This window comes from Saccopteryx bilineata, chromosome 7, assembly GCF_036850765.1.
Source record: "Saccopteryx bilineata isolate mSacBil1 chromosome 7, mSacBil1_pri_phased_curated, whole genome shotgun sequence".
Classification (NCBI taxonomy): domain Eukaryota; kingdom Metazoa; phylum Chordata; class Mammalia; order Chiroptera; family Emballonuridae; genus Saccopteryx; species Saccopteryx bilineata.
In genome coordinates, this window is record NC_089496.1 from 75,283,323 (window position 1) to 75,310,027 (window position 26,705).

General features: G+C 48.2%; 1 protein-coding gene across 1 annotated transcript in view; it reads left to right on the top strand.

The window, feature by feature from the left end:
- The window catches only part of HOMER2 (homer scaffold protein 2), a 78,260-nt gene that overhangs the window by 17,465 nt on the left and 34,090 nt on the right, over positions 1 to 26,705 (top strand). The window contains 1 exon segment of the mRNA XM_066238171.1: positions 20,047 to 20,203. Within this exon segment, the coding sequence (XP_066094268.1) occupies positions 20,047 to 20,203 (157 nt within the window).

Below are 26,705 nucleotides of genomic sequence, written 5' to 3' on the forward strand. Positions count from 1 at the left end.
AAAGACTCTCTCCTCAGGAGCAAGGGTGGCATCTCAGATCTGGCTGGTTTTTCCTTTGGTGTCTGCTTCTCCTGTGGCTGCACAGGCCCTGCTCTGGGGCTGCAGCGTGGCATGCAGGGCGGAGGGTCAAGCCAGACGGCCCCGGTGGGGTCTCACCTGGTTCCTGTAGAAGAACGAGTTCTGTAAGGGGAAGGGACGAGTATTTATTGATTATCAATGTGCACTATATCAGTTAAACTTCATATCTTATGGATGAAGAAGCAAGCTCACAGAGGTTAAGTTACTGGATTATGATCACGCAGCTAGGACAGAGTTGGGCTGGTGATTACATATGTTGTCTGGCTCTGAGGCTCATATAGTCTGCAAGACTTTTACAGTTCCATGACAAAACCACCTTTGTTTCAAAAGTACAACTTGAAGTTTAAAAGAAAAGCAGATATGACTCTCAAGGAAGTTCTGTTAACCTGCCTTTCAAGGGTCAGGGGCTAAAAGGAGGGATTTGCTTTGATTCAATTGCCTGGCCGTTCACATGGCTCTGTGTTTTCTACAGGTTGCTCTCACCCAGAACCTGCTGAGCCATTTCTTTGTCTTCCCTTTCTCATCCTTCTGCCTCCCAGCTTCTCCCTGGTTCTGTTTCTCAGATTTCAGTAGAGGTTCTCAGAATCACTTCAGTCTGCAGTCCTGTTGAATTGCATATTGTTAAGACATTATTCAGATCACGTGATAGAAATCTAAATCTCAAATAAATAAACCTGTTAGGCTGGGTCTACATCTGATTAGTTATATCGATACTAACGTTGGCACAACAGGGTTGTGTGCTCTCCAGGGCCCACGTTGCTCCCCCCCTTTCTTTGGCTGTGAATCAGAATCTCCCCATACTCCCTTCCCAGTTTCCCCAGACTCCTCAGTGCTTCATGCTTTAGTTGGTTGCCTGTGTTGTTTGTCTCAAAGATGCACGAGAGCTGGTTTGTCTTTGTGAAGTGCTGTAGCTGCTTGGCTGTAGCTGGAGCCCTTCTAGCTGTCATGAAAGGACCCACCTGTTGGGGAGGCGAGCAAGAAGGTGCTTTACTGAAGTGGTTTCAGGACTGGTTCTCCATCCCACAGCACTTTATTCCCATCAAAGTTGGGGGTTTGAGCCCCTCCATCCTAGGTGAGGGGTCAGACTGAATCTGACATTGTAAAATTTGATTCTCTCTGTGCATCTTGCAAAATTTGTTTAGTTTACTTATGTCTTTTTTTTTTATTTCCTTGAGCAAATCTCTTACCCCTATTAGCTAAAGTAACCTAGTGGGTCTCGAGGGCAGCTCGAAGAGGAAGTCAGACTGAAAGTGTGATCTGAAACCTGATAGGATCTGAGTAAGTGATGTTTGCAGGAAGAAGTTCATAGTTGAGGGTCTTCCAGGCAATCTGTTTTTGGAAGGAACATTTTCAGGTCATCACTGGAACAGGTGAAAGCAGTTTCCTCCACATTCGTGGAATCAAATATTTGCGTGGCAGAGGCAGAAACCACTGTATGTGCTCAGACCTCTGTGTCCAAGGGCTTCTAGTGTTTTCTCTTTGGGCTTTTCAGAATCACCAGCTTTATTTAGGTCACCTGCGGTCAGATGGCAGCCAGTGGCAACAGAACTGCACCTAGGACCTGACCAGGCGGTGGCGCAGTGGATAGAGCATCGGACTGGGATGCAGAGGGCCCAGGTTCGAGACCCCAAGGTCGCCAGCTTGAGCGCAGGCTCAACTGGTTTGAGCAAAAGCCCACCAGCTTGAACCCAAGGTCGCTGGGTCCAATGAGGGGTTGCTCAGTCTGCTGAAGGCCCGAGGTCAAGGCACGTATGAGAGAGCAATCAATGAACAACTAAGGTGTTGCAACGCGCAATGAAAAACTGATGATTGATGCTTCTCATCTCTCTCCATTCCTGTCTGTCTGTCCCTGTCTATCCCTCTCTCTGACTCTCTGTCTCTGTAAAAAAAAAAAAAAAAAAGAACTGCATCTAGGCAGTCCAGGTGGAGGCTACCCTTGCACATAGATTTTATAGCCCAACAGTGTTCTAATTTTGCTTCTTCGTTCAGCCAATTAAGTAATATTTACTGAGTACCTCCAGGGTGGCTAAGATGGATCTGGCCCCTGTCTGTACAGAGGTTACAGTATTGCTGGGAAAATGGGTACTGATTAATTACCAAAAAACCCCAAAAACCAATCCATTCAAGTATTTGTCAAGTCCTGTGTGCTAGGCGCTGTCCATGGTGTTGGGGAGATCTCATTCTAATGAGACACACAATAAGTAACAGTATAACAAACAAGAACATTTTCCTGCATGTTAGGAGACAGAAAAGCTATGGGAAGCAGAGGCCCAGGGCTGGGCAGGTGGGCCTTGTCAGTTGCACAGAGTGGGATGCATGAAATGAAGATGAGAGATGGGTTAGAGTTAAGGGTAAGTGACAAATTATGACAGGGAGTTGGGAGGCTGAGGGAGAAGGGGAGAGGAGTTCAGGTGACTGAAGGCCAGTTGGCAGGATCATTGGTGTATATTGAAATGACTGAAAATCAAGGCTGGCCTCGTGTGGAGAGGGTGGTGATCCAGAAGCCAAAGCCATGGAGAAGTGATGGGGAGTCACAAGCGGGTGGTGACAGCAGCATTGAGAGATAGTGGGCAACAGAGTCTGATGACAAGAGGTTCAAAGGTGGGAATTTTAGAGAAGAGGAAAGAGAATTGTCTGCAGGGGACAGTGAGGAACCTCAGGCACAGGTGTGAAGCGTGCTCTGCAGGAGAGGGACAGGTGCTATGAGGGCCCACAGTAGGGGGACCTGGCCTGGAATGCAGAGGCTTTCGTGGTTGTGTGATTTATAACAAGAAATGTCTAGGTCTCTAGCACTGAGCTCCTAAAACCCTTAGAATCTCTTGGGATGAGAGCGATAAAGGTGTCTTTTATTATGTTAATCAGGTGACTTTTGGAAAGCACCTGTGGATGAGTGCTGGTTACCAGGGGAACCAACCAAGTGATTAGACGGTTGGAACTCTCACTGCCCACCACCCACCCTTCCCTGGAGGGGAGAGGTGCTGGAGGTTGAATCAATGGCCAGTGGCCAACAATTTGATCAATGCTACCTATGTAATGAAGCCTCCATGACAACTCAAAAGAAGGGGGTTTGGAGTGCTTCAGGGTTGGTGAACACATGGGGATTTGGTGAGCCAGAGACCATGGAAGTGCCACATCCCTTCCCAGACCTGGCCCTGTGCATCTCTTCCATCTGGCTGTTCCCGAGTTATACCTTTTATAACAAAGTGACCTAGTAAGTGAAATGTTTCTAGCAAGTATAGAACCCAAGGAGGGGGCCACTGGAATCTCTGATCTATAACCAGTTAGTCGAAAAGCACAGGTGACAACTTGGACAAGCAATTTGTCTGAAATGAGGCAGTCTTATGGGACTGAGCCTTTAACCTCTGGGTTCTGACTCTCCAGGTAGACAGTGTCAGGATTGAGTTGAATTCTAGGACACCCAGCTGGTGTCTCTGGGGTTTAGAACTGGGTGCAGGTTCTTGGCTTCCCTGAGGAAGTGCCTTTTGAGAGGATGGCACATGGGTAGATGTGGTCCAGAGGAGGTGAGGAGAGCACAGGGACCCTCTAAGACTGCACAGGAAGTGACTGGCTCACAAGTCAGGGTTTCCCAAGGTGTTTGTTGAGTGCTGTGGTAGGGAGAGACCTGAGACCCTGGGGCCAGATGGAGATTCTTCATGGCCTCCGGGAGGCTAGCTAGCTGTCGAAGTATCGGGTCAGCCAGCTGCTGCCTGCTTCCCTGCCTTACTGACTGGGTGGTTGATCAATATGGTTCAGATAGGCCCAAGAGGCACCTTTAGGGCTGTGAGCCCTTGAGCAGGAACCTGAAGGTTTGGGGAACTTGTTAGTGAGCAGGCTTTGGATTTCTGGATCATTGCTTAAGGCCCGGATGAGAGCCTTAGTAAGAGATAGATACAAATGAACCTGTTTGACCGTCTACCTGCTGAGCAGCTGAAGAGTGTGTCAGCCTGAACCTGGTGGCGAGGGGAGAGGAAAGCGGCCGAGGTGGTCTGGGAAGGTGGGTCAGTAGGACAGGTGTGGGGCATCACTGGTGACAGGCACAGTGGGATGAGTATGAGGGAGCCTGGAGCATGTGTTGGACTAGATGGCTTAGGTAACTCAATAGCTCAGTGTGGCCTTGGGCAACTGACTTCATCTTTCCCTCCTTCCTGTTTTCCTCTGAAAAATGAAGACAGACACAGACTATGATTTCTCAAGGTTTTGGGACAATTAGGTCGGACATGTATGTCAGTGTCCAGCGTGATGGCAGCACACAGTTAATACATGCTAGACCCTCTGCAGAACACCTTGTCCCAGGTGCTCCCGAGACCCGAGTGCTGAGGTTCTCAGCACTGCTGTAGAACCATGGAAAGGCATTCCCAATTTAAAAACCAGGTCTCTTGGGAGAGGAACATGAATTGCTCAGAAGATGTAAATGTGCATGGAAGCCCGGGAATCTGAGGAGGGAAGGCTGAAGCAGAGCACCAGGAGAATAGACACGAGGTGGGGAGAAGTCTATACACAAGCCATCTGGCCCTTCGGAGGAGCGGACGATGTGTCCTTGGTGCATGGGAACAAGCACCGGCTGTTCCCGGGCCAGCTGTCCGACACCTGCTGGCTACCTCGTTCCACTAAAAGTCAAGCATAGGACCTTTTCCAAAAGGGAGAAGAAACTAGAGAAGACCCAGCACCGTAGCCCACATCTGATTCATCATAACCTGCTGCGGACATGGGCGCCAGAGCACTTCACAGAGCGGGGGGGAAACATGGCATTCTGCTAGTCATTTATTTCTATCTCCTGAAGACCTGCCAGTACTCTGTGTGTTTTCCTTCCAAATGGAAAGAAGTGTGAAAGACCCTTCCAGGGTGTGTGCTCCCACCCCGTTGCTCTCCCCTTCTGTGCACCCCTCTCTCTCGCCCGTTTGTGAGAGAGCCATGTGAGGCTCTCCTTCTGGGCAGGATGTCTGGGAAAGGTCGTTTGTGTGGCACTCTGGGGGAGAGGGGGAGGTTGCTGGTGGGGAGCCCATAAGCTGGGGCTCCAGCTGGGCTGGTTCAGCCTGGAGCTGAGCCGGTCAATATATCTCAGCACGCATGTAATACATTACCCAGCAGTCCTGCCGGAGAGAGGCATTCCCACTGCTCTCCAGTGAGGACCTGCTTGTTTGCCTTGTGGGTTACGCAGGGCCCCACCAGCTGGCGGCGGGCCACTCTGGGCCCTCTGCGACTTGGGTTCCCACAAAGCTTCTGGCCACAACTTCAAGTGCTTCCTCTGTCAAGGTGCTGCAGGGGCTCTAGAAGTGAAGGGCTGATCTCCGCACAAGGGAGCTTATGGCCCAGTCTGAGTGGCACAGCACACCTGTAGCTACCCCAAAACAAGGCAGAGTAACATGAGGGCCACAAAGCATCTGGGCTTCAGGGAGCACCTGGTCTGATGCTAGAGCCGGTGCCTCTGACGGAAAAGGTGACCACTTTGCACTTTGCCTTAAGGGACATAGGATTCTGACCAGTGAGGGTGATTCAGGGGTGGAGATGAGCAAGAGCCATTCCAGGAGGAGGTGCAGCTCATCAGAAGGCCAGTTGGTCGTAAGCCTGTTGGTTGGGTATGGGGTCAATGGGGAGGAGGCTACAGAGTCAAGTGGAGGCGAGGCTGTCTGAGGATGAGGATTTTGTACCTGGGGACTGCCCGCACAGCCCGTTTATGAATAGCTGGACAGGGTGGGTACCTGTGGTTGGTTTGAACGGGGCAAGGTCAACAGGGTGTAATACAAGGGAATGAAGCCCAAAAAAGGCATCCTGTACTTGTGTGGCGCTTGTTTGAGGTCCACACGGCTGACTTTGACTCGAACGTGGCCTTGCTCGCTCCCTCCGAGCCAGCACACACCTACTGCCTAGGGCTCCGTGGAGCTGTGACACTATTTTTGTGCTCCTGCAAATGCCCACGTTTATTTTTAAGCCTAAGCCTTTATAAAGCAGGGATGTATCATGCAGGCTTTGCTTTTGAGTAAAAAGGTTCTCTTCACTGATAGAACCTGCAAAGGATGTTCTTGGTTTAAAGCTGAACGGTCTCTTTATTTAATACAGTGGTCCCTCGTCTGTCGCGGGGGTTCGGTTCCAGAACCCCTTGCAATAGGCAAAGATCCGTGAAGTAGCAACCTTATATTTATTTTATTATTTATATATTTTTAAGGCTTTATAAACCCTCCCCACACTCTTAGAAACCTTTCCCACACTGTTATTAACCTTTCCCACACTTATTTTGCCACAAAAGTAATTAAAATAATAAATATATTAAAATACCTATATACCGCAAAATCCTGCAATGTAGCGAAAACTCCACATTACAACATTAGATATATACAATTTTAAAATCTGCGATACAGTGAGACCACGAAAAGTGAACTATGATATGGTGAAGGACGAGTATATCTCAACTGATGTATTCTAGCATTATAGGGAAGGCCGCGTAGTAATTTGCTTTTTAAAAAGTCCTGGAAAGAGGAAACCCACATGCAGTCTGCCAGTTCCCTGACTTGTCCTGTCAGGTCTGTGTCATGAGCAGTGGTGCTCAGACCAGGGAGGCCTGTGTGTGGGAGGTGGGGAGGTGCTGACAAGCTGGATGGAACCCTGCCACCCCCCCCCCCCATTATCTCCATCAACAGGAGCTCATGGACAAGGGGTTTTGGATAGAATGTTATCTTTTAAGCATTTGCAAGTTATAATTAATGAGATTAACTTACAGTTTAAAGTAGAAGATTCAGCACATGTACTTATTTATACCTTTCCTCCCAGAACCCATTAAAATGATAATAGACCCTGGCCAGGATTACTCGGTTGGTTGGAACGTCGCCCTGGAGTGCAGAGGTTGCCGGTTTGATTTGATTCTGCGGTCGGGGCACGTACAGGAGCAGCTTGATGTTCCTGTCTCTCTTTCCCTCCCTGCCTCACTCTCTCTCTCTCTAAAAAAAAAAAAAAAAAGACAATAGAGGGATTACTAAAAGTATAATCTTGATAGTAAAGTGAATGGGAGGGAAGTACCAGCAGCTGAAAGACTGCAACAAACTTGTGGGTGACAAAAGGGAAGGGGAGGAACGGCAGTGTCAGAGTCACAGCAAAGGAGACCAGGGGTCAGACTATTGTTTGAGGACCTGCTAGACTGTTTAACAGGGCGGCTGCTCCACACTGCATGCCCACCAACAGTGTATGAGGCTCCAGTCTGTCCACGTTCTTGACAACACTTGTTATTGTCTGTCTTTTTTATTATAGCCCTGCTAGTAGGTATATAGTGTTTCACTGTGGTTTCCGTTTGCATTTTCCTGATAGTTCATGATGTTGAGCATCTTTTCATGTGCTTGTTGGTCATTTTATCTCTTCTTTGGAGATAGTCTGTTCAAATTATTCAGTTTTCTAATTGGGTTATTTGTCCTTTTGTTATAGAGTTCTAAGAGTTCTTTATGTGTTCTGGATGCAAGTTCCTTATTCCAATGTATGATTTGCAAATATTTTCTCCAATTTTCTGGGTTCTTTTTTCAGTTTCTTAGATGATATTAATTGGAACACAAATATTATTTATTTTTGTGACAGAGACAGAATGAGGGACAAATAGGGACAGACAGACATGAAGGGAGAGAGATGAGAAGCATCAGTTCTTTGTTGCAGCACCTTAGTTGTCCACTGATTGCTTTCTCATATGTGCCTTGGGGGGGGGGGCTACAGCAGACTGAGTGATCCCTTGCTCAAGCCAGCGACCTTGGGCTCAAGCTGGTGAGCTGTGCTTAAACCAGATGAGCCTGTGCTCAAGCCGGCGACCTCAGGGTTTCAAACCTGGGTTCTCTGCATCCCAGTCTGATGCTCTATCCACTGCGCCACTGCCTGGTCAGGCAAATACTTTTTATTTTGATGTAGAAAAGTTTTATATATTCTATTCTGGTGTTTATACCACAACCAAGGACTCTTAGCAGTCCTCCTGATGGCACATTGAAATCTTGCAAACCCATTTCCTTTTTTCTGTCCCCATGCCCTTGGTCAGGCTCTCATCTTCCTGTGCCTGGAGGTCTGTGTAGTGACTTATATTAGCCTCCATTTTCTTTTCCTTGCAGTCCATCCTCAGTACAAATGTCAGTTCTTTCTCTTGGTTGTAGTTCTGATTATGCTGCTCCTTTGCTCAAAAATGGGCATTTCCTGAATTTATTTACCATGGTACAATTTCCCCATTTTGAGATACTAGTGGCAGATCAACAGATCCTAAGATATAATATATTCTTTAAGAGGGTAGGAACATGTGGTCTCCTAGGCGAATTAATTGCTGCAAGATTGTTCACATATATATCTGAATACTTTTTAATAGTAACAGAATAACACATCAGAGAAATTTATTTCTGGTTTATTAAGAACAAAATACATAAGTGGCCAGACAGCTAATGATATTTTTACTACAGATAAATACAAAAGCCCTTAACATTTAAAATTGAGAACATTATTTTTTTATGAAAATTATATCTGCTTGCCTGACCAGGCAGTGGCACAGTGGATAGAGTGTCAGACTGGGACATAAAGAACCCAGGTTTGAAACCCCGAGGTCACCAGCTTGAGCGTGGGCTCATCTGGCTTGAGCCACAGGCTCACTGGCTTGAGCGCAGGGTCACTGGCTTGAGTGTGGGATCATAGACATGACCTCATGGTTGCTGGCTTGAAGCCCAAGGTTGCTGGCTTGAGCAAGGGGTCACTCGCTCTGCTGGAGCCCCTGGTCAACACACATATGAGAAAGCAATCAATGAACAGCTAAGGAGTCTCAACAAAGAATTGATGCTTCTTATCTCTCTCCCTTCCTGTCTGTCTGTCCCTATCAGCCCTTCTCTCTGTCTCTGTCACAAGAAAAAAAAAAGTAGAAAATCATATCTGCGTAGTATTAGGAATAATATTGCCAAGTCATGCCGTCATATCAGGTATAGCAGAAAGCCTTCTCTATTTTGTTTATTGCTGTGTAATATGAAAATCTCTGCACATAGATGTGTTACAGCAAGAGGGAGAACAGAAGTTGCTCCTTTGGCAAAATTCTGTGCTCTCCTGAATGAGGCTGTTCCAGGAATCATTAATCGTTAAGACTTGTGCAGCTCGCCACCTGGTTTTTCGAAAATATCACTTGGATGTATTCTGATCCTTGGCTGATGGAGTTCACAGTATGCAAATCATAAAACTACTGTTTTTGTTTAAAGCTTCCCTTTTTCACCTTAGTTTCAGATAGAATTAATTTTGATCATATACGTGTTCAGAATGCCATGTATGTGGTATAAAATCACGAATATATGTTGAAATCCTAAGACAAGACGTGTTCCATAGATGAAACATTGTGACTAGGAGGTGCCCATGATGCCATGGCTAGTTTGTAAGGGCAGGTCACATGCCTGTATGTGGATCAAATGACAGATGTTCGTGTATCATACAGCTCCCACATGATCTCCCTGCAGTCTTGAGTAGAGAATACAGTTTTGGTTTTTTTGTTTTTTGTTTTTTTACAGGGACACAGAGAGAGATAGATAAGGACAGATAGATAGGAATGGAGAGAGATGAGAAGCATCAATCATCAGTTTTTCGTTGCAACACCGTAGTTGTTCATTGATTGATTTCTCATATGTGCCTTGACCGCGGGCCTTCAGCAGACCAACTAACTCCTTGCTCAAGCCAGTGACCTTGGGTCCAAGCTGGTGAGCTTTGCTCAAACCAGATGAGCCTGAGCTCAAGCTGGCGACCTCAGGGTCTTAAACCTGGGTCCTCCGCATCCCAGTCCAACGCTCTATCCGCTGTGCCACCACCTGGTCAGGCGAGAATCCAGTTTCTTAAAGGGGATATCACATAAATTTTCCATGGCACTCAGTTGAGAGATGATGGCCCCTAAGACAAAGGTTGATTCCCTTAGCCTGGTGTCCCGAGTCCATGTCTGTCCAATTTGGCCTCCATGGTCCTCATCTCCTGCCAGCCCCTTTTGTAGCCACACAGTGACTCCCACTGGGGTCCCTGAGTACACCTCTTCTGCATTTGGAGTCGTTTCCACCTCACCTGCCAAACCACGCACGTTCGCTGGGCTCTGGGCTGGTGTGTGTGTGTGTGTGTGTGTGTGTGTGTGTGTGTGTATGTGTAGGAGGGAGGGTTTCTGTGCGGGGGTAGTGTGTACCATCTGAGCATGAGATGGCATTGCTGTATTGCTGGTTTTATTTTATTTTCTTCCTTGACCCTGTCCTTGGCCTTGTTCTCCCACAACCTGTTTATCCTTCATCTTCAGAGAAGCGCCCACCTCACGCCTTGCAGATATTTGCCTGCATCCTGGCTTTGCTTTTCTGAAACTGCCTCTCCCCATCCTGATTGTCAGGATCCTCGCCCACTGCTGTGGACCCAGCCCCCCTTTCAGAAAGTCCACACGCTTTCCTGAAGCAGGAGGAAGTGGGTCTGATGGCCACGGTGGGGCAGTCCTCAGCCTGTGAGCCAGTCCTTGAACTTAGTTACACCCATGTCACAGGAGCTGCGCAGGAGAATGTGTGCTGAAGACTCCTGACAACCTGTGCAGCCCTCTAGGATATAAGCACTGAGAAAGCCCGTCACCATTCATCAGGGACATTGCCTCATTCCCTTCCTTGATGCAAATATGACCTGAAATGAGAATCCCCAGTCAGCAAAGTGGAAGATTTGTGACGCATGGGACTTAAACGAGACCTCTCATTTATCTGGTTTGTTCATCGGGGCAGTTTTGGAGCAGGTGAAAATAACTCAGAATGGGTCTGCTTTGACCCACTTGGAGGTGTTCAGACCTGGCAAGGGGATGGACTTCTGGCTCAGGTCCAGCAGCTTTTCCCCAGGGCGTGGCTAATCCCTGACTGTAATAGGGTTTGTGGGATGACTCTGTGTCCCACTGATGGACAGTGCTGTCTGTGCCATATACTTAATTCCTTAAACTTCTGTTTCTGGGCTCTGTTCGGTACATTTTTTTTTTAATTCAGTGAAAAGAGGGGAGGCAGAGACAGACTCCTGCATGCGCCTGACCAGGATCCACCCAGCAAGCCCACTAGGGGGCGATGCTTTGCCCATCTGGGGTGTTGCTTCATTGCTCAGCAGCCAGCTCTTCTTAGCCCCTGGGGCCATGGAGCCATCCTCAGTGCCTGGGGCCAACTTGCTCCAATCTAGCAATGGCTGCAGGAGGTAAAGGGAAAGAGAGAGAGAGAGAAACAAAAGGGGGAGGGTGGAGAAGCAGAAGGGCACTTCTCTTGTGTGCCCTGACTGGGAATCAAACCTGGGACATCCACACACTGGGCTGATGCTCTACCACTGAGCCAACTGGCCAGGGCTGTTTTATAATATAAATATAAATTAAAAAAAAAAATATATATATATATATATATTTTTTTTTTTTAAGAGAGAGACAGGGACAGACAGGAAGGGAGTGAGATGAGAAGGATCAACTTGTAGTTGTAGCACTTTAGTTGTTCATTGATTGCTTCTCCTAAGTGCTTTGACAGAGTGGGGCAGCTGAGCCAGTGACCCCTTGCTCAAGGGCTCAGTGACCTTTGGACTCAAGTTAGTGACCATGGGGTTATGTCTATGAGCCCCCGCTCAAGCCAGTGACCTTGGGGTTTTAAACCTGGGTCCTCAGCATCCCAGGTGGATAATTATCCACTGAGCCACCTCCTAGTTAGGCCTATAATAATATATTTCTCTATCTGACATAGCTAAACCCCCTCATTGTTCTTAATTTTCAGAATTTTTTTGCCTATCTTCCCATAGCAAGTTTTCCCCATGAATAACCCTGTCTAGTTCTAAAAATAATCCTGTTGATATTTGTATTGTGTTAAATGTATATATTAATTTAGGGACAATTGACATCTTTTTATTGACTTTTCCCATTAAAAACAGAATATGTTTTATTTATTAAAGTTTTGTTTTATGTGCCTTAGAAGTGATGTTTATTTTTTTAATACAGGTTTTGCATAATTCTTAAATAGATTCCTAGAAATTATATCTTTTTAGTTACTACTATAAATGGGATCTTTTAAAAAAAATTTTACCATTGATTTTGAGAGAGTGAGAGAGAGGAAGGAAGAGAAAGAGTGAGGTGAAAAGAGAGAGGGAGAAGCATCAACTCGTATCACTTAGTTGTTCCATTTAATTGTGCACTCTTTGATTGCTTCTTGTATGTGCCCTGACCAGGGATTGAACACGCCACCTCTGGTATGCTGGGTTGACGCTTTATCTACTGAGCCACCCAGCCAGGGCTTAAATGGGTTCTTTAAAAATCCATTATATTGCCTGACCAGGTGGTAGCACCGTGGATAGAGTGTCTGACTGGGACGCAGAGGACCCAGGTTTGGAACCCCGAGGTTGCTGGCTTGAGTGTGGGCTCACCAGCTTGAGCACTAGGTCGCTGGCTTGAAGCCAAGGTCACTGGCTTGAGCAAGGGGTCATTTGCTCTGCTGTAGCCCCCTGATCAAGGCACCTATGAGAAGCAATCAGGGAACAACTAAGGTGCTGCAACAAAGAATTGATGCTTCTCATCTCTCTCCCTTCCTGTGTGTCTGTCCCTCTCTCTGTCTCTTTATCTGTCTCTGTCACACACAGACAAACACACACACACACACACACACAAAGTCCATTATGTTATCTATCTGGTGATTTGTATATATAGGAAGGAAGGCTACTGATTTTATTTTTTTAATTTATTTTTTTTTAGCGAGAAAGACAGAGACAGACATCAGCTCAGCAGGCTTGACCCCAGGCTCAAGCCTGATGAGCCCGCACTCAAGCTGATGACTTTGGGGTTTCAAACCTGGGTCCTCAGTATTTCAGTCCAACGCTCTATATCCACTGTGCCACTGCCTGGTCAGGCTGATTTTATTTTTATTAGTGATTTTATACCTAGCAGTGTTACTGAATTTTATTATTCATACTGTATTCACTTTTTTCAATTGACTTTCTTAGCTGTTTTAGATGTGTGACATTTTCTACAAACAATGGTGACTTTATTATAGGAAATTTTTTTCTTTTTCTAAGTGAGAGGAGGGGAGATAGAGAGACAGACTCCTGCATGTGCCCTGACCACCCAGCAACCCCTGTCTGGGGTCGATGCTCTGCCCATCTGGGGCCATACTCACAACTGAGCTTTTTTTTTTTTTTAGTGCCTGAAGTAGAGGCTTTCTGGAGCTATCCTTAGCACCCAGGGCCTATGTGCTCAAACCAGTCAAGCCACTGGCTGCAGGAAGGGAAAGGGAGAGGGGAGTAGGGGTGAAGCAGATGGTCACTTATCCTGTGTGCCCTGACTAGGAATCATACCCAGGATGTCCATACTCTGGGCTGACGCTCTACCACTGAGCCAACCGGCCGGGGCCTATTATAGGAATTTTGTATGAATGTAGAACCACACACAGTATGCTCATAAGTTAGATTCTTTGTATGGAAGAATGTGCTAGAAGAACCTTTTGTCTGTATTTTTTTTCTCCGGCTCTCTGTCCTAGGATTTTGGGATTTGACGCTGCCAGCATAGGGGTCTTTTGACAATCTAGGGAGGGGGCTTGAGGAACCAGGTGAGCCCATGCTTCTTGTGCCTTGCAACAGGTGTTCAGTTCAGGGCCTGTGTCCTAAGACCATAAGCATCTTAAGATGCTCTGGTGGGACTCAAAGGACTAATAAAAACTATTCTGAACAAACAAGAGGGAAAAATGTTCTGGTCCCAGTGAAGGGCATGTGCGTAGTCACATGAAAATGCAGGTGATTTGGAAGTGCTAGCGGGAAAGCAGCAGAGCCCGTCCGGTCAGGGGCGATGGGTCACTTATGCTTCTGGAGCTGGGGCTAGAGGCATGGAAGCCTTGGAAGCCAGCTGGGCATCGCCTTGCCCCTCGAGGCTTGGGGAAGCCCTCCTCTTGGTGCTGGTGTTGGAGGTAGTTAAGACTCAAGACAGACGAACTAATTAGGACATCTGTGTAATTTGGAAACACTATTTCAATGGCTGTACATAATGTCTCAGTGGTGTGTTTCCATTTAAATCAAGTACAAGTAGAAATAATAAGAATTGTGAGGTTTTACTGGTTCATATCAGAAGAAGCCTGGAGCTGTGCATTGCGAGTAAGGGGTTGTTAGAAATGAAAACATCCTTTTTCTTATTTTTGTCTTTTCTAAAAGTAGTCATGCCAGTTCTTTGCAGAATCATTTCACATGGAGCCAGAACTTGTTCTAAGCCAGAGTGGTCTCTCTGCCGAATGGTTTTCATATTCCAAACATACATATATTGCACAGAGTGTCTAATTATTCTTGGGAACAATTACTGTCAGATTCCAAATGTGTTCAGTGAGCAGCAATTGGTGTTTATTCAGCTCTAAAAAGACTAGGAACAGTAGGTTATATTGTCTGCCTAAAGAAATGCTTTGCCATCCAGAAACATCTGCTTTCTATTTAAAGTGCCACAGAGGGGATGGGAGTCTATTTGAAATAGATTCCCTAACCCTTGGACACCAGAGAGAGGGAATGAGGTGGTTTCTGCTCTCTGACACGCACTCTTTGGCTTTTCCCTGCTGGGCAGGACAGGTGGCCTCCCGGGTTGAAAGTTCTGCTTCTTGTGGATTTTCTATTTATACTGATTTGCACACTTATGGGGACTGACTCCTCTGTCCTAGTTCCATCTCTTTTCCTTTCTCAGTTGAAGCAAGATATTCTGTCAGAGTTGGGGTCTGGTTTTCTAAATTTGTGGTGATTTTGGTTACACAATCCTATGTAACCAAAAGCAGAGTACTCTGATTTTGCCCATAAAGATGTAAGGTTGCCCGAAATCATTGTGGCCCTAAGTTTTCTGTGTGGGTAATGCCACCCAGCCCTGTCAGAGCCTTAAGTGAGAATGTATATAATCTGCTTGCTGTGTAGTTAACTTCTCTGAAGGTCAATATCTTGGGCATCTATTGCTGTGTAATAAACTGCCACAGATTTAGCAGCTTCAAATAAAACATTTCCAAAGGTCAGGAGTCCAGGAATACCTTAGCTGGGTCCTCAGCTTCCAGGTCTCTTAGAAGGTGTCATCAAGTGGCTATCCAAGGCTGGGGTCTCACTGAAGGCTCAGCTGTGGAAAGATCCATTTCCAAGCTGCCTAGTGGTTGTTGGCAGAATTCCACTTCCTAGAGTGGTTTTAGGCTAAGGGCCTCACTCAGTTCCACTCTGGCTGTTGGCTGGAGGCCACCCTCCATTCCTGCCAGGTGGGCCTTCCCACTGTGGCAACTTGCTTCATCAAAGCCAATAGGAGTGACTCAATCAGGAGAGTTCGCTAGCAAGACAGAAATCACAATCCTATGTAACCTGCTCGCATAACTGACATCCCATCATCTTTGCCCTATTCTTTTGGTTCAGAGCAAGTCCCAGGCCACCCCTGCTCAGAGGGAGGGGATTGCACTAGTGTTGAGTACCAAGAAGTGACACGTCAGAAGCTGCCAGGTACAGACGCTGTTATTTTAGAGAGAGGGTATGACATAAAGGTTAAGAGGGAGGGGGTCTGTGTCACTTGCACCAACTTTAAACCTCATATCTGTGTAACCCAAGGCCAGTCTTGGCCTCTCTGTGCCCTGTTTTCCCCACTGTGCAGCCCCATTCCTTAGGATCACTGTGCCCCTTGACGAGAGATCGTGTGTAAAGGCTGGCAGAATGGTAAGAGTCAGTAAACATTAGCGACTGGCTTTTCTTTTTATCATTGTGTATTTTGGGCCTTTTAAAATGCCATTAGATTTTTGAATTTCAGAAGAATAAAATAGAACATCCCAGTGGCCTCAGACTTGGTTATTCATGTGGAAATCCCAGCCCTTTGGGTAGTTTCCTGGGCACAAAGCAGTGCCACATGGCTGTGTAGGTCCCCAGGACTGAGGATCACTGACCTTGGGACCGCCACTCTGAATGGGGCTGGCGGGAGGCCCTGAGGGTCCCCTGCCAGGTCTCAGGTCTCTCCCCATGAGCTAGCAGCCACTTTTCCTGAAGAGGCCTGACCATAGTGACCAGGGCTGCAGCCACTGAGGATGTGGCCGGTTGTGCTCTCCCAGGAAACTGTGTCTGGTTAGGGTCCTGAGGACAAGTTGTTGTGGCCTCAGTTCATCCCCAGAGCTGAGCAGGCAGATTTGGAGATGGGCCCTCCTTGTCTGCATTCTCACCTTGACCAGACTCATGCCAAGCAGACACTTGCTGCATTTGCTTGTCCCTGATCGGGAAGCTCTGCCATCTTTCCTTGTCTCCCTGTGGGCTTCGGGGACATGCAGTGTTTGAAGAAGGTCACTGCTTGGTCACCACAAGCTGCCCTCTTTCCTGACCAGAGTGCTTCTGCCTCCCTCTGCCCCTCCCCCATCCTTTGCACCCAAAGATCCCCCAAAGATCCCGTTCTTGGTCCCACTGCTGTCCCCTGTGGGCTGTGGGAGGACATTCTAGAATTATTTTGTATCATTCACAGTTGGCTGTGTCATTCTGTATTCACTTTTAGAGAGAAGAGAGACAGAGAGAGAGAGAGAGAGGAGAGAGAGACAGAGAGAGAGAAGGGGGAGGAGCTGGAAGTATCAACTCCCATATGTGCCTTGACCAGGCAAGCCCAGGGTTTAGAACCGGCGACCTCAGCATTTCCAGGTCGATGCTTTATCCACTGCGCCACCACAAGTCAGGCTGGCTGTGTCATTCTGGAGGAGAGATGCTGGCTGTATGTCACTTTCATTTTTTTCTAGATTATCTGATAATGTCTAATGTGTCTCCCCAGCAAATTGGAGGATAAGAATCACCCGGAGAGCTGGATTCCTGGGGGGTAGGCTGGGGCGCCGGCATTGGTATTTTTAGTTGAAGTGCCCTACCTAATAGCTGCCAGAGGTATAAGGGTGCTGGAACTCAGACCCGATCCTTCTCCCTCAGTGTGGAGGGTGTGGGGAAGGTCTGAAAGCCAGATCCTTCCAGGAAGGACCCCTGCCTAGCTTGTTCGTTCTCTGCACAAGGGAGGCAGAGGCTTCGGCATAATTGGATTCTTTGCAAACCTCTTCTGTATTGATTCCCTTTTCATTTGTTCCCTCCTCTCACATATGCCGGAGAATAGCACGTGAGCAAGTGTTTTCCTCTGTGGTACTGTACTTAGACAATTAGCAAAATACGGTGCCTGGGCTGGCAGCAGCACAGCTGGGCCTCCAGATGTCAGCTTGCCCATGTGGGCTTGACAAGAAGGCTCGTGTTCACGCGCACGCGTTCCCCGCAGGCTGCTCTCGACAGCAGATGCAGGCAACTCCAGTGAGAACATTCCTTTTGTTTCTACAGCTGTCACTCTGCTGCTGGAAGGGTGTCAGTTTAGGACTGAGTGGGTGGGTGAACTTGGTCACTGTTGAGGGAAGAGAAACGTCCTAGTAATCCACTTCCCCAGAGGCACTTGTCCGCTTCCGGGATATAGAAGGACAGAACCAGGGGCCAGGAGTGATGGTCTCTGTGTGTTCTGGAAAGCTGGCCTCTCAAAGCAGCTGCATGGAGGTGGCATGAACAGCATGCCCTTGGTTTTTATTCAGAGGAGCAGTCATGCAAAGGTTTCTGCATTTCTCTGCAACCACAGTTGATGGTTGGTGCCGGTATTCATGGTATTGTTCAGAATCCCTTGCAGGATACTGAACTAGTACATTGCTTTTCTGGAGAAAAGTTTCTCTCCTTAGAAAGAGCTTTCTTTCCAATGAGCTTCCTTTAGTTAAGATGGGTTCAAAGACTGCTTTGCCTAAAACCACTCCATTTAGAGACTAGAACACTTAATATTCACTAGTCCCTTTTGATTCTTTTTATTTCCTTCTCTTTCTTTTTTTCTTCCTCTTTTTCTTTTTCTTTTTTTTGAAAGAGGGAGGCAGGGAGAGAGAGAGACAGGAATTGAACTGGCAACCTTTGAGTTCTGGAACAACACTCCAACCAGCCAGGGCTTAATATTTATTGATTTTTAGAGACAGAGAGAGGAAGGGAGAGAGTGGAAGAGAAGTGTTTATTTGTTGTTCCACTCAGTCGTGCATTCTTTGGTTGCTCCCTGTATGAGCCCTGACTGGGGATCGAACCCGCAACCTTGTTGTTTTAGGACAACACTCTTAACCGACTAAGCTAACCAGCCAGGGCCCCCTTATGATTTTTGGTCTTCATTTGGATGTCCTGTTCTTTGGTAATCTCTTTTGACATTGTAAGGATTTTAAAAAATAAACTGTCTCAGTTACCTTTTGATTTAATTTTTATCTCTAATAAGTTCTTATTAAATATGTAGCATTTAAATGAATGATAGGATGATTTTTATATGCTGATGATGTTATTTCCCCCCATTTTATCAGTTTGCTTGACGATCCTTTTTCAAAAATAAGTGTTTTGTAATAAGTCTGGTTTTTTTTTTAATTTATTCATTTTAGGGAGAGAGAGAAAGAGAGAGAGATAGACAGACAGAAACATCAATCTGTTTCAGTATGTGCCGTGACCAAGGATTGAACCAGCATTCTCTGTGCTTAGGGACTATGCTCTAACGGTATAACCAGCCAAGCTATTGGGCCAGGGATGGTTCATTTTGTTACTTTGTGAAATAGAAATTGATACTTAAAACAAAATGCAGTGAAATCCATTACAATTTTATACATCTGCCTTGTCTCTTAATACTTACTGTCAAGATTTGATTCCCGCCTGATCGGGCGGTGGTGCAGTGGTTAGAGTGTTGGACTGGGATGCTGAGGACCCAGGTTCGAGACTCTGAGGTCGCCAGCTTGAGCTCGGGCTCATCTGGTTTAAGCAAAGCTCACCAGCTTGGACCCAAGGTCGCTGGCTTGAGCAAGGGGTTACTCAGTCTGCTGAAGGCCCACGGTCAAGGCACATATGAGAAAGCAATCAATGAACAACTAAGGTGTTGCAATGAAAAACTGATGATTGATGCTTCTCATCTCTCTCCATTCCTGTGTATCTGTCACCCACTCAGCAGAAAAATTGATAATATACTAACTTGGTTAATAATCATAGGAAGAATCTGCAGGTATATGGAGTGAAAAAGCAGCAATACAGAGGCAAGGCTAGAAAAAGAAATAGATTTGATGAATTTTACATAACACTCAAAAGGTTCATAAGTTGGAAACAAAACTTTAAGGCTCAGTCAATTATGAATGACTATATCATTCATAAAATGCTGTGGATTTGAGACGTACTTAATAAAAATACAATACGAAGTTGTAAGTGGTTTGCAAAACCCTAAAATTGTTGCCCTGGCCGGTTGGCTCAGCGGTAGAGCGTCGGCCTAGCGTGCGGAGGACCCAGGTTCGATTCCGGCCAGGGCACACAGGAGAAGCACCCATTTGCTTCTCCACCCCTCCGCCGCGCTTTCCTCTCTGTCTCTCTCCTCCCCTCCCGCAGCCGAGGCTCCATTGGAGCAAAGATGGCCCGGGCGCTGGGGATGGCTCTGTGGCCTCTGCCTCAGGCGCTAGAGTGGCTCTGGTCGCAACATGGCGACGCCCAGGATGGGCAGAGCATCGCCCCCTGGTGGGCAGAGCGTCGCCCCTGGTGGGCATGCCGGGTGGATCCCGGTCGGGCGCATGCGGGAGTCTGTCTGACTGTCTCTCCCTGTTTCCAGCTTCAGAAAAAATGAAAAAAAAAAAAAAAACCCTAAAATTGTTGCAGAATCTCCCAAAATAAATTGGTTGAAAATTCCTAAAAATGCCAACAGATGTCAGAAAAAGACTGGGACCCTTGACAGGATGCAAAGACATTCACTGGACAAGGAGCTGCATTTGAAGCAAATTGCTTACTAGGCCAGCTGCCCCACAGCCTGAGGGGGTTAGTTGTCAGTAACTGCTTCTCCGGTGTCTCTCTTTCTTCTCTCTCCCCTTTCCTTATTTTAATTGTCCTCCTGCATATGTATCTTTCCCTATGAGCTATAAAAATCTTTGGCGGTAGTAAATAGCTTATAAATCATTAATGATACACAAAGTCACGGGCCGTCAATTCACGCGCACATTTCTCATCTTGCAGAGAACAGCCCATATTCACCACGCGAGCGCACGTCTTCCAGATTGACCCCAACACCAAGAAGAACTGGGTGCCTGCGAGCAAGCAGGCCGTCACTGTTTCCTACTTCTACGATGTCACAAGGAACAGCTATCGGATCATCAGTGTGGATGGAGCCAAGGTACAGCCAAGCCACCAGCTGATTTTTTTTTTTTTTTCTCTGAAGCTGGAAACGGGGAGAGACAGTCAGACAGACTTCCGCATGCGCCCGACCGGGATCCACCCAGCACGCCCACCAGGGGCGACGCTCTGCCCACCAGGGGATGATGCTCTGTCCCTCTGGGGCGTCGCTTTGCCGTGACCAGAGCCACTCTAGCGCCTGGGGCAGAGGCTAAGGAGCCATCCCCAGTGCCCGGGCCATCTTTGCTCCAATGGAGCCTCGGCTGCGGGAGGGGAAGAGAGAGACAGAAAGGAAGGAGGAGGGCGGGGTGGAGAAGCAAATGGGCGCTTCTCCTATGTGCCCTGGCCGGAAATCGAACCCAGGTCCCCCGCACGCCAGGCCGACGCTCTACCGCTGAGCCATCCGGCCAGGACGCCACCAGCTGATTTTAATACTCACAGTCACTTACAAGCAACACAATAGATTTTAAGTGGATTATGGGTGCACCCCAAATCCTGCCACCTTAATAACAAAATGTTATTTTGATAATGTCTTATGATCACATATCCTGCTTTTCTCTTTTTCCATTTAAAATAATGGCAAAAGAAGAAAAAAAGATTTCCCTGTTACCACATTGTCTTTATAACTAGCATTTCAGCGCCTGTGTAATAATTCCACCAAGGCCCTATAATGTTCTTAATCTCTCCCTTTATGGTTCAATATTTAAGTGGCTTCCCGTTTTTTACTGTTATAGATAATGAGCACCCTCATGCAACCAGTTGCCCTCATTTGATCATCAGATGTACCTATTGCTTTCTTTTAGACATTGCCTTAGCAGATTCCTGGAAGTAATATATTAACACTTTGTGGCTCTTGATGAATATTGTCAATTTGCTTTCCCCAGAATTCCTTCTCCCAGCATGTGTGAGAATTTCAGTTGATTGCACACTTGCCAGCGCTGGTATTATATTGTACCTTGTCTGGTTTTGATGTTTTTAGGTGTGGGAGTTTATTTTAATAAGTGGTTTTAGAATATTTCTTTTTTTTTTTTTAGAATATTTCTTGAAATAATTTTTCCCTAGTACTTTTATTATTCAGCTGTCTTCCTTGATATTTTTACTATATATCAATAATTACTATTTTTATTACATAGAAGCAGAATTAAAAAAAGGGATATCAATAGAAGTATCACCAAATTTGAAAAAGAAAAAATAGACTTAAGCTAATTTATAATTTCTTTTCCGTCTTTAATTTTTTTTATCCTGCTGGACATTTTTATAGAGATTCTCTGCTGTCGCCTGAAATTAAATGTATCTGAAGTTGAATCCCCTCTATCCCCTCTACACCACCTCTTCATTTTCATTTCTCAATCACTTGGGGTAAGAAGGAGAAGAAGAAGAAGAAAAAGAAGAGAAGAAGGGAAGGGAAGGGAAGGGAAGGGAAGGGAAGGGAAGGGGAAGGAAGGAAGGAAGGAAGGAAGGAAGGAAGGAAGGAAGGAAGGAAGGTTGGAAGAAAGAAAACAAAGTATAAAGTCATTCCCTTTTGAATTGGTCAAAGCAGTCTGTCTTTTGTGTCTCACATTTATGCCTAATATTTTATTTATTTATTTATTTTTTATTAAGTGAGAGGCAGGCAGGCAGGCAGAGACTCCCACATGTACCCAAACCAGGATCCACCCAGCAAACCCCCTATGGGATGATGCTCTGCCCATCTGGGGCTGCTGTTCCGTTTGCTCGGCAACCGAGCTATTTTATTTTATTTATTTATTTATTATTATTTATTTTTTGCATTTTTCCAAAGCTGGAAATGGGGAGAGACAGTCAGACAGACTCCCGCATGCGCCCGACTGGGATCCACCCAGCACGCCCACTAGGGGGCGATGCTCTGCCCCTCCGGGGCGTCGCTCTGTCGCGACCAGAGCCACTCTAGCGCCTGGGGCAGAGGCCAAGAAGCCATCCCCAGCGCCCGGGCCATCTTTGCTCCAATGGAGCCTTGGCTGTGGGAGGGGAAGAGAGAGACAGAGAGGAAGGAGGGGGTGGGGGTGGAGAAGCAAATGGGCGCCTCTCCTATGTGCCCTGGCCGGGAATCGAACCCGGGTCCCCCGCACGCCAGGCCGACGCTCTACCTCTGAGCCAACCGGCCAGGGCCAGAGCTATTTTAGTGCCTGAGGTGAGGCCATGGAGCCATCCTCAGTGCCCTATAACCGAGCCTTGGCTTCAGGAGGGAAGGAGAAGAGAGAGAGAGAGAGAGAGAAGTGAGAGGGGGAGATGTGGAGAAGCAGATGGGCGCTTCTCCTGTGTGCCCTGACCAGGACTTGAACCTGGGACTTCCACATGCTGGGCCTATGCTCTGCCGCTGAGCCAACTGCCCAGGGCCTATGCCTAATATTTTGTTTCAAGGCCGTAACTCTTATCCTGGCACAATGTTGCTCAGAGATTTGCAGTAGCCTTCTGAGAGGCCTCCTCCTCTCCCTCCTGCAGGCTGTCCTGCCTGCTGCCTCTGGTTAGTACTCCAAGGCGGCAGGAGACTGGCACAGGGGGCTGGGAGTGGAGTGGGGCCTGCTTGCCCTCTGCCACTCCACAGCCATGGGCCAGAAGGCACGGGAAGCCTCCGCTGCAACCCCCACCCCCAGGAAAGGTGCGAGAGCCTGCTGGTGCCCCCTAATCTCTTCACAAGGCTCCTTGTTTTAAGGCAAAATTCTCCCGTAAGCCTGTGTCCTCTAAGCGCCTCCTCTGTGCTCCCAGCATCATGGAAACTGTAAAGGCAGCCTGGCTCTATGACCCTCTTTCTTGTCCTTCCAGTTGCCACAACCCTTCCTTGTTGTCAGGAAGGGAGGCCAGAGTCCTCCTTTTACAGCTGAGGTCAAGGAGAGGCAGTGATCTGGCCTGGCAGGCTGCCGCTTGCGCCCCGGTCTTTTAGGCTGCAGCGGGCATCCCCCTGGTTGGCAGTGGCGCGTCCTGGCTCCACCTCGGGCAGGCAGTGCGTCAGGTAAAACAGCTGGTCTGGCCAGCATGTCCAGAGAGACCCAGGAGCTGCTGCGGGTGGGAAGACATGGCAGGGTTCTGGTGAGCGCTCAGGGCGTGTGAAAGTGCCCGGCACATGGCGGGTAGCACTTGTGGTGGAGGATTGAATATCTGTAGGTGCTTTATTTTTTTCTTCTGGGAGACATGGTGATACCAGCGTTGTATTGTATTACCACGTCCCCTCTGTGCTTTTGAGCCAGAATCTCCTTGGCTCTGCCAGGATGTCCCGATAGGGGCGGAGAGACCAGCTGGCCTGCTTTCTTTTATCTGCAGACTCTGTCAGCTCACCTGCCATCCTTGAGATGGGTTTGCACTGTTGTCAGTTGAGTTATCTGAGGATCATTGGGGCTTAAACACAGATAAAACCGCTTTCTTAGAGAAAGTGCGTCAGTCCTATTAAGCTGGGCTTTAGTAATTTGTCAAAGTGTCAGCCTCTGCCTCGTGTGGCTCTGCGGGTCCTGAAAGCTGTGACAGTGTGCTGGGGTCTGGGCCACACGAGTTGGCGGGAAATCAGAGGGGCGCAGGTGGGCTGACCCTTCGTTGCAGAGAAGGGCTAATTTAGGCTCCGTGTGGGGATCCATCAAGACTTGGAGCCACCTAAAAAGTGGGAATTGGAAACCCAGGCGGCGGGGTACCCCGGGAATTCAGAGATGAAGCCCGAGGGACTCAGGCCACCCCTCCTGTGGCACCTGGCCTCCTGCTCTTCCTGGAGCCGCCCAGAGTTCCGCCTTACCCCAGGGCACAAGACCTGTGACTGGGCCTCATTCTGTGTGAGAGCAAAGATCCAGGGAGTGTGGGAAGCGGGGGGACAGATGGGCCTTAGTCATTTAATTACTGTGACAGCCACTTGGGACCAAGGGTGGGGAGCAAGGGTCCTGCCCTTAGGACTGGAGCACAGAGCACTGGACAGTGGTCCCAGCACACCTCAACCCTGCAGGACCTTTCCCTGAGCTGGCAAGCAGCAACACGTGAAAGCACAGCCTCAGCCCGGGTCACACCCTGGGCCTCCAGCGGCTCCGCGGGTCAGGTTGGGTGTGGAGAAGTGGAGAGCCACCCTGGACGCTGACCTCCCCAGGTGGTCAGGATGGCAGCAGCTATTGTCACTGCTTGGGATCTATGCCCTCCCCGCCCCACCCATTGTCCAGTTCCTCACCCCCCCAGTCCAGCCTCCACCCTGCCTGCATAATCTAGCTGGGTTTCCTCCTTCCTGGGGACCCGAAGAGGGTGCAGTCTCCTGAGCTGATACATTGACAGGGCCCTAGTCAGCCGCTTGGCCACCGCCACCCCACACCACTGCCACAGTGGGACAACCCACTCTGTTGTAGGCCTTTGATCCCAGATGTTGATCTGAACTGAGATGACAGGTGGTCACATGCTTTTAGCCTTTGAGGCTGTGTCCTGACCCATCATCTGTACCTCTGCCCTTGGGCAGGTCCACGGCCCAAGTCCTGCCTCTCTCTCTTGGCCTGGCCACATCAAGTCCATGGCCTCTGCCTGGTGCTCCTTAGAAGAGAAGCCTGCTCCACCCTCCCAAGTGAGGGACACGTGCTTCAGTAACAAGTTGCTGGTGTGCAAGGGACTTGGAGGTCGTTGTGAGCAAAGGCTACTGCAGACTCAGCTGCTGAGTCCACTGCGCGCAGCCCGTGGAGCACAGGCTCGGTGCAGGGAGGGCTGCGCCGGCTGCTTTAGCAGCTGACACGCCGCCCCACGGGGTACCGCAGGCTCCTCTGCTGGTCCAACTGGTCGTCATGTCTACTTTACTTGGGGAAGGGTGCACGGATGGTCTCTCCTCCCCCTGAGAGCGCTTGGTGCTGCTCATCATGGGATGAATCTGTGCTCAGCCTGTTGTTCATCCTTCCTGAAAGACTCAAATGTTTCTTCTTCTCAGAGCAAATATTTCACGTGTCAGTCCCAGCCGCTGCTAAAGACATGAACAGGCAGGAGCACTGTGATGCTTCGCCCAGCACTGCCCACCTGTGGGGGGTTGTGTGGTTCCATTTCTGAGCATGCGGCTGCCCGGTGACTGCACTCTGAGGATAGGGGGCCAGGCCCGGCTTGTCTTTGGAGCCACAGAAGTGGTGGGCGGGGAGTGAGTGGGTGATGAGGTCAAGCCTGGCCACATGCTCTCCAGGACAGACGGGAGCCAGTTGAGGACAACTCGCAAACCCAGCTTCCTGGAGCACTGATACGAGCCGTCACAGCACCCACAGCCGTGTGATTTACGGCAAGTTTTGGGTAGAACTATTGACTCCATTTTACAGGAGACAGGACTCCATTCCCAGAGCATTTGTTAATTGAGCCACCGCAGCACCTGGTTTCACTGTGCTGCCGGCACTCCTGCAGCCCGAGTCAATCACTGCCACCCTTGGGAGCAGGTGTCTGCACCTGTGGATGAGACTTGCCTGGGGCAGGTGTTCCTTCTGGGAATCCGGGTGGCTCTGCTGCCCTTGGTCCTCAGTTATTTATAGGATCACAGAAACCTATATTGGGAGAGACCTTAGAGGTCATCCATTCTACAAGTATTTAGCAGCACTGCTGGGCAGTCAGTATGGCCTAATTGTGACTGTTCAGAGGCTCTCAGCCTCTGCAATGTGACTTGTTTGGTATTTTCTTCTGGAAATGTGAAATTGTTTTTAAGAACGCATCAAGGGTTCCCTTCTTCGCTCATCCCTACAGTTTCCTTTTTTGGATAAATGCAGGCACCTTCTGTTCAGGGAGCAGGCGTATGGAAGGCTCTCAGCACACAGGTTTTCAGTGAACGCTGGTTTCCTTCTTGCCCTGGCTGTGGTGAAAACAAAGGGAAGAAACACCTATTAACACCTGTGTGGGCAGCAGGCAACATGTCTTTTAATTGCTGTAGCTCAGTCCCAGACTCTTGTAGAGAACATCCAAGATCTTCCAACTTCCATCCCTCTGGATTCGGGAAAGAGTTTCCATTAAAGAGGAATCTGAGGACCTGTTTCCCATTTTGTGATGAACTGCTTCCTCTGACATCCAGCGCAGGACTCGAGACAGAAGGAGCTTAGCTTTTTACTTCTTCCAGGTAGCCTTGTTACAGGTGTTCTGTGCACTTTCTGAAAACATGGTCCCAGTGATCTACAGGAACCGGATCTTTTACTCGGAAGTTCAGAGATAGCTCATGAAGGAGGAAGGGGTGTGTATAGGACACAGCGAGGTCTCATCTCATGTCCTCCTGTCCCCTCCCTCTGGGTGATATCCTCCACCCAGCAGAGCCCCCTGTCTCCGGAGGCCAGCCCTGCAGTTTCCACCACTTTCCTGTCCCCAGCACAGTTCCCCAGTGTCCGGTGTGCAGGGCCCAGCCTCCTTGTTTCCCAGCCTCTGCTCATCGTGACCATCAGCTTCCCGACAGCTCCATTATAGTTTTGTATACTTTATTTTCAACTGTTTATCTGTACCATTTAACGTCCAGTAATAAAGTGAGCGCTCTTGTGCCCCCCACCCAGCTGAGGAAGTCCATCCTTTCACTTGGCCTCAGAGTC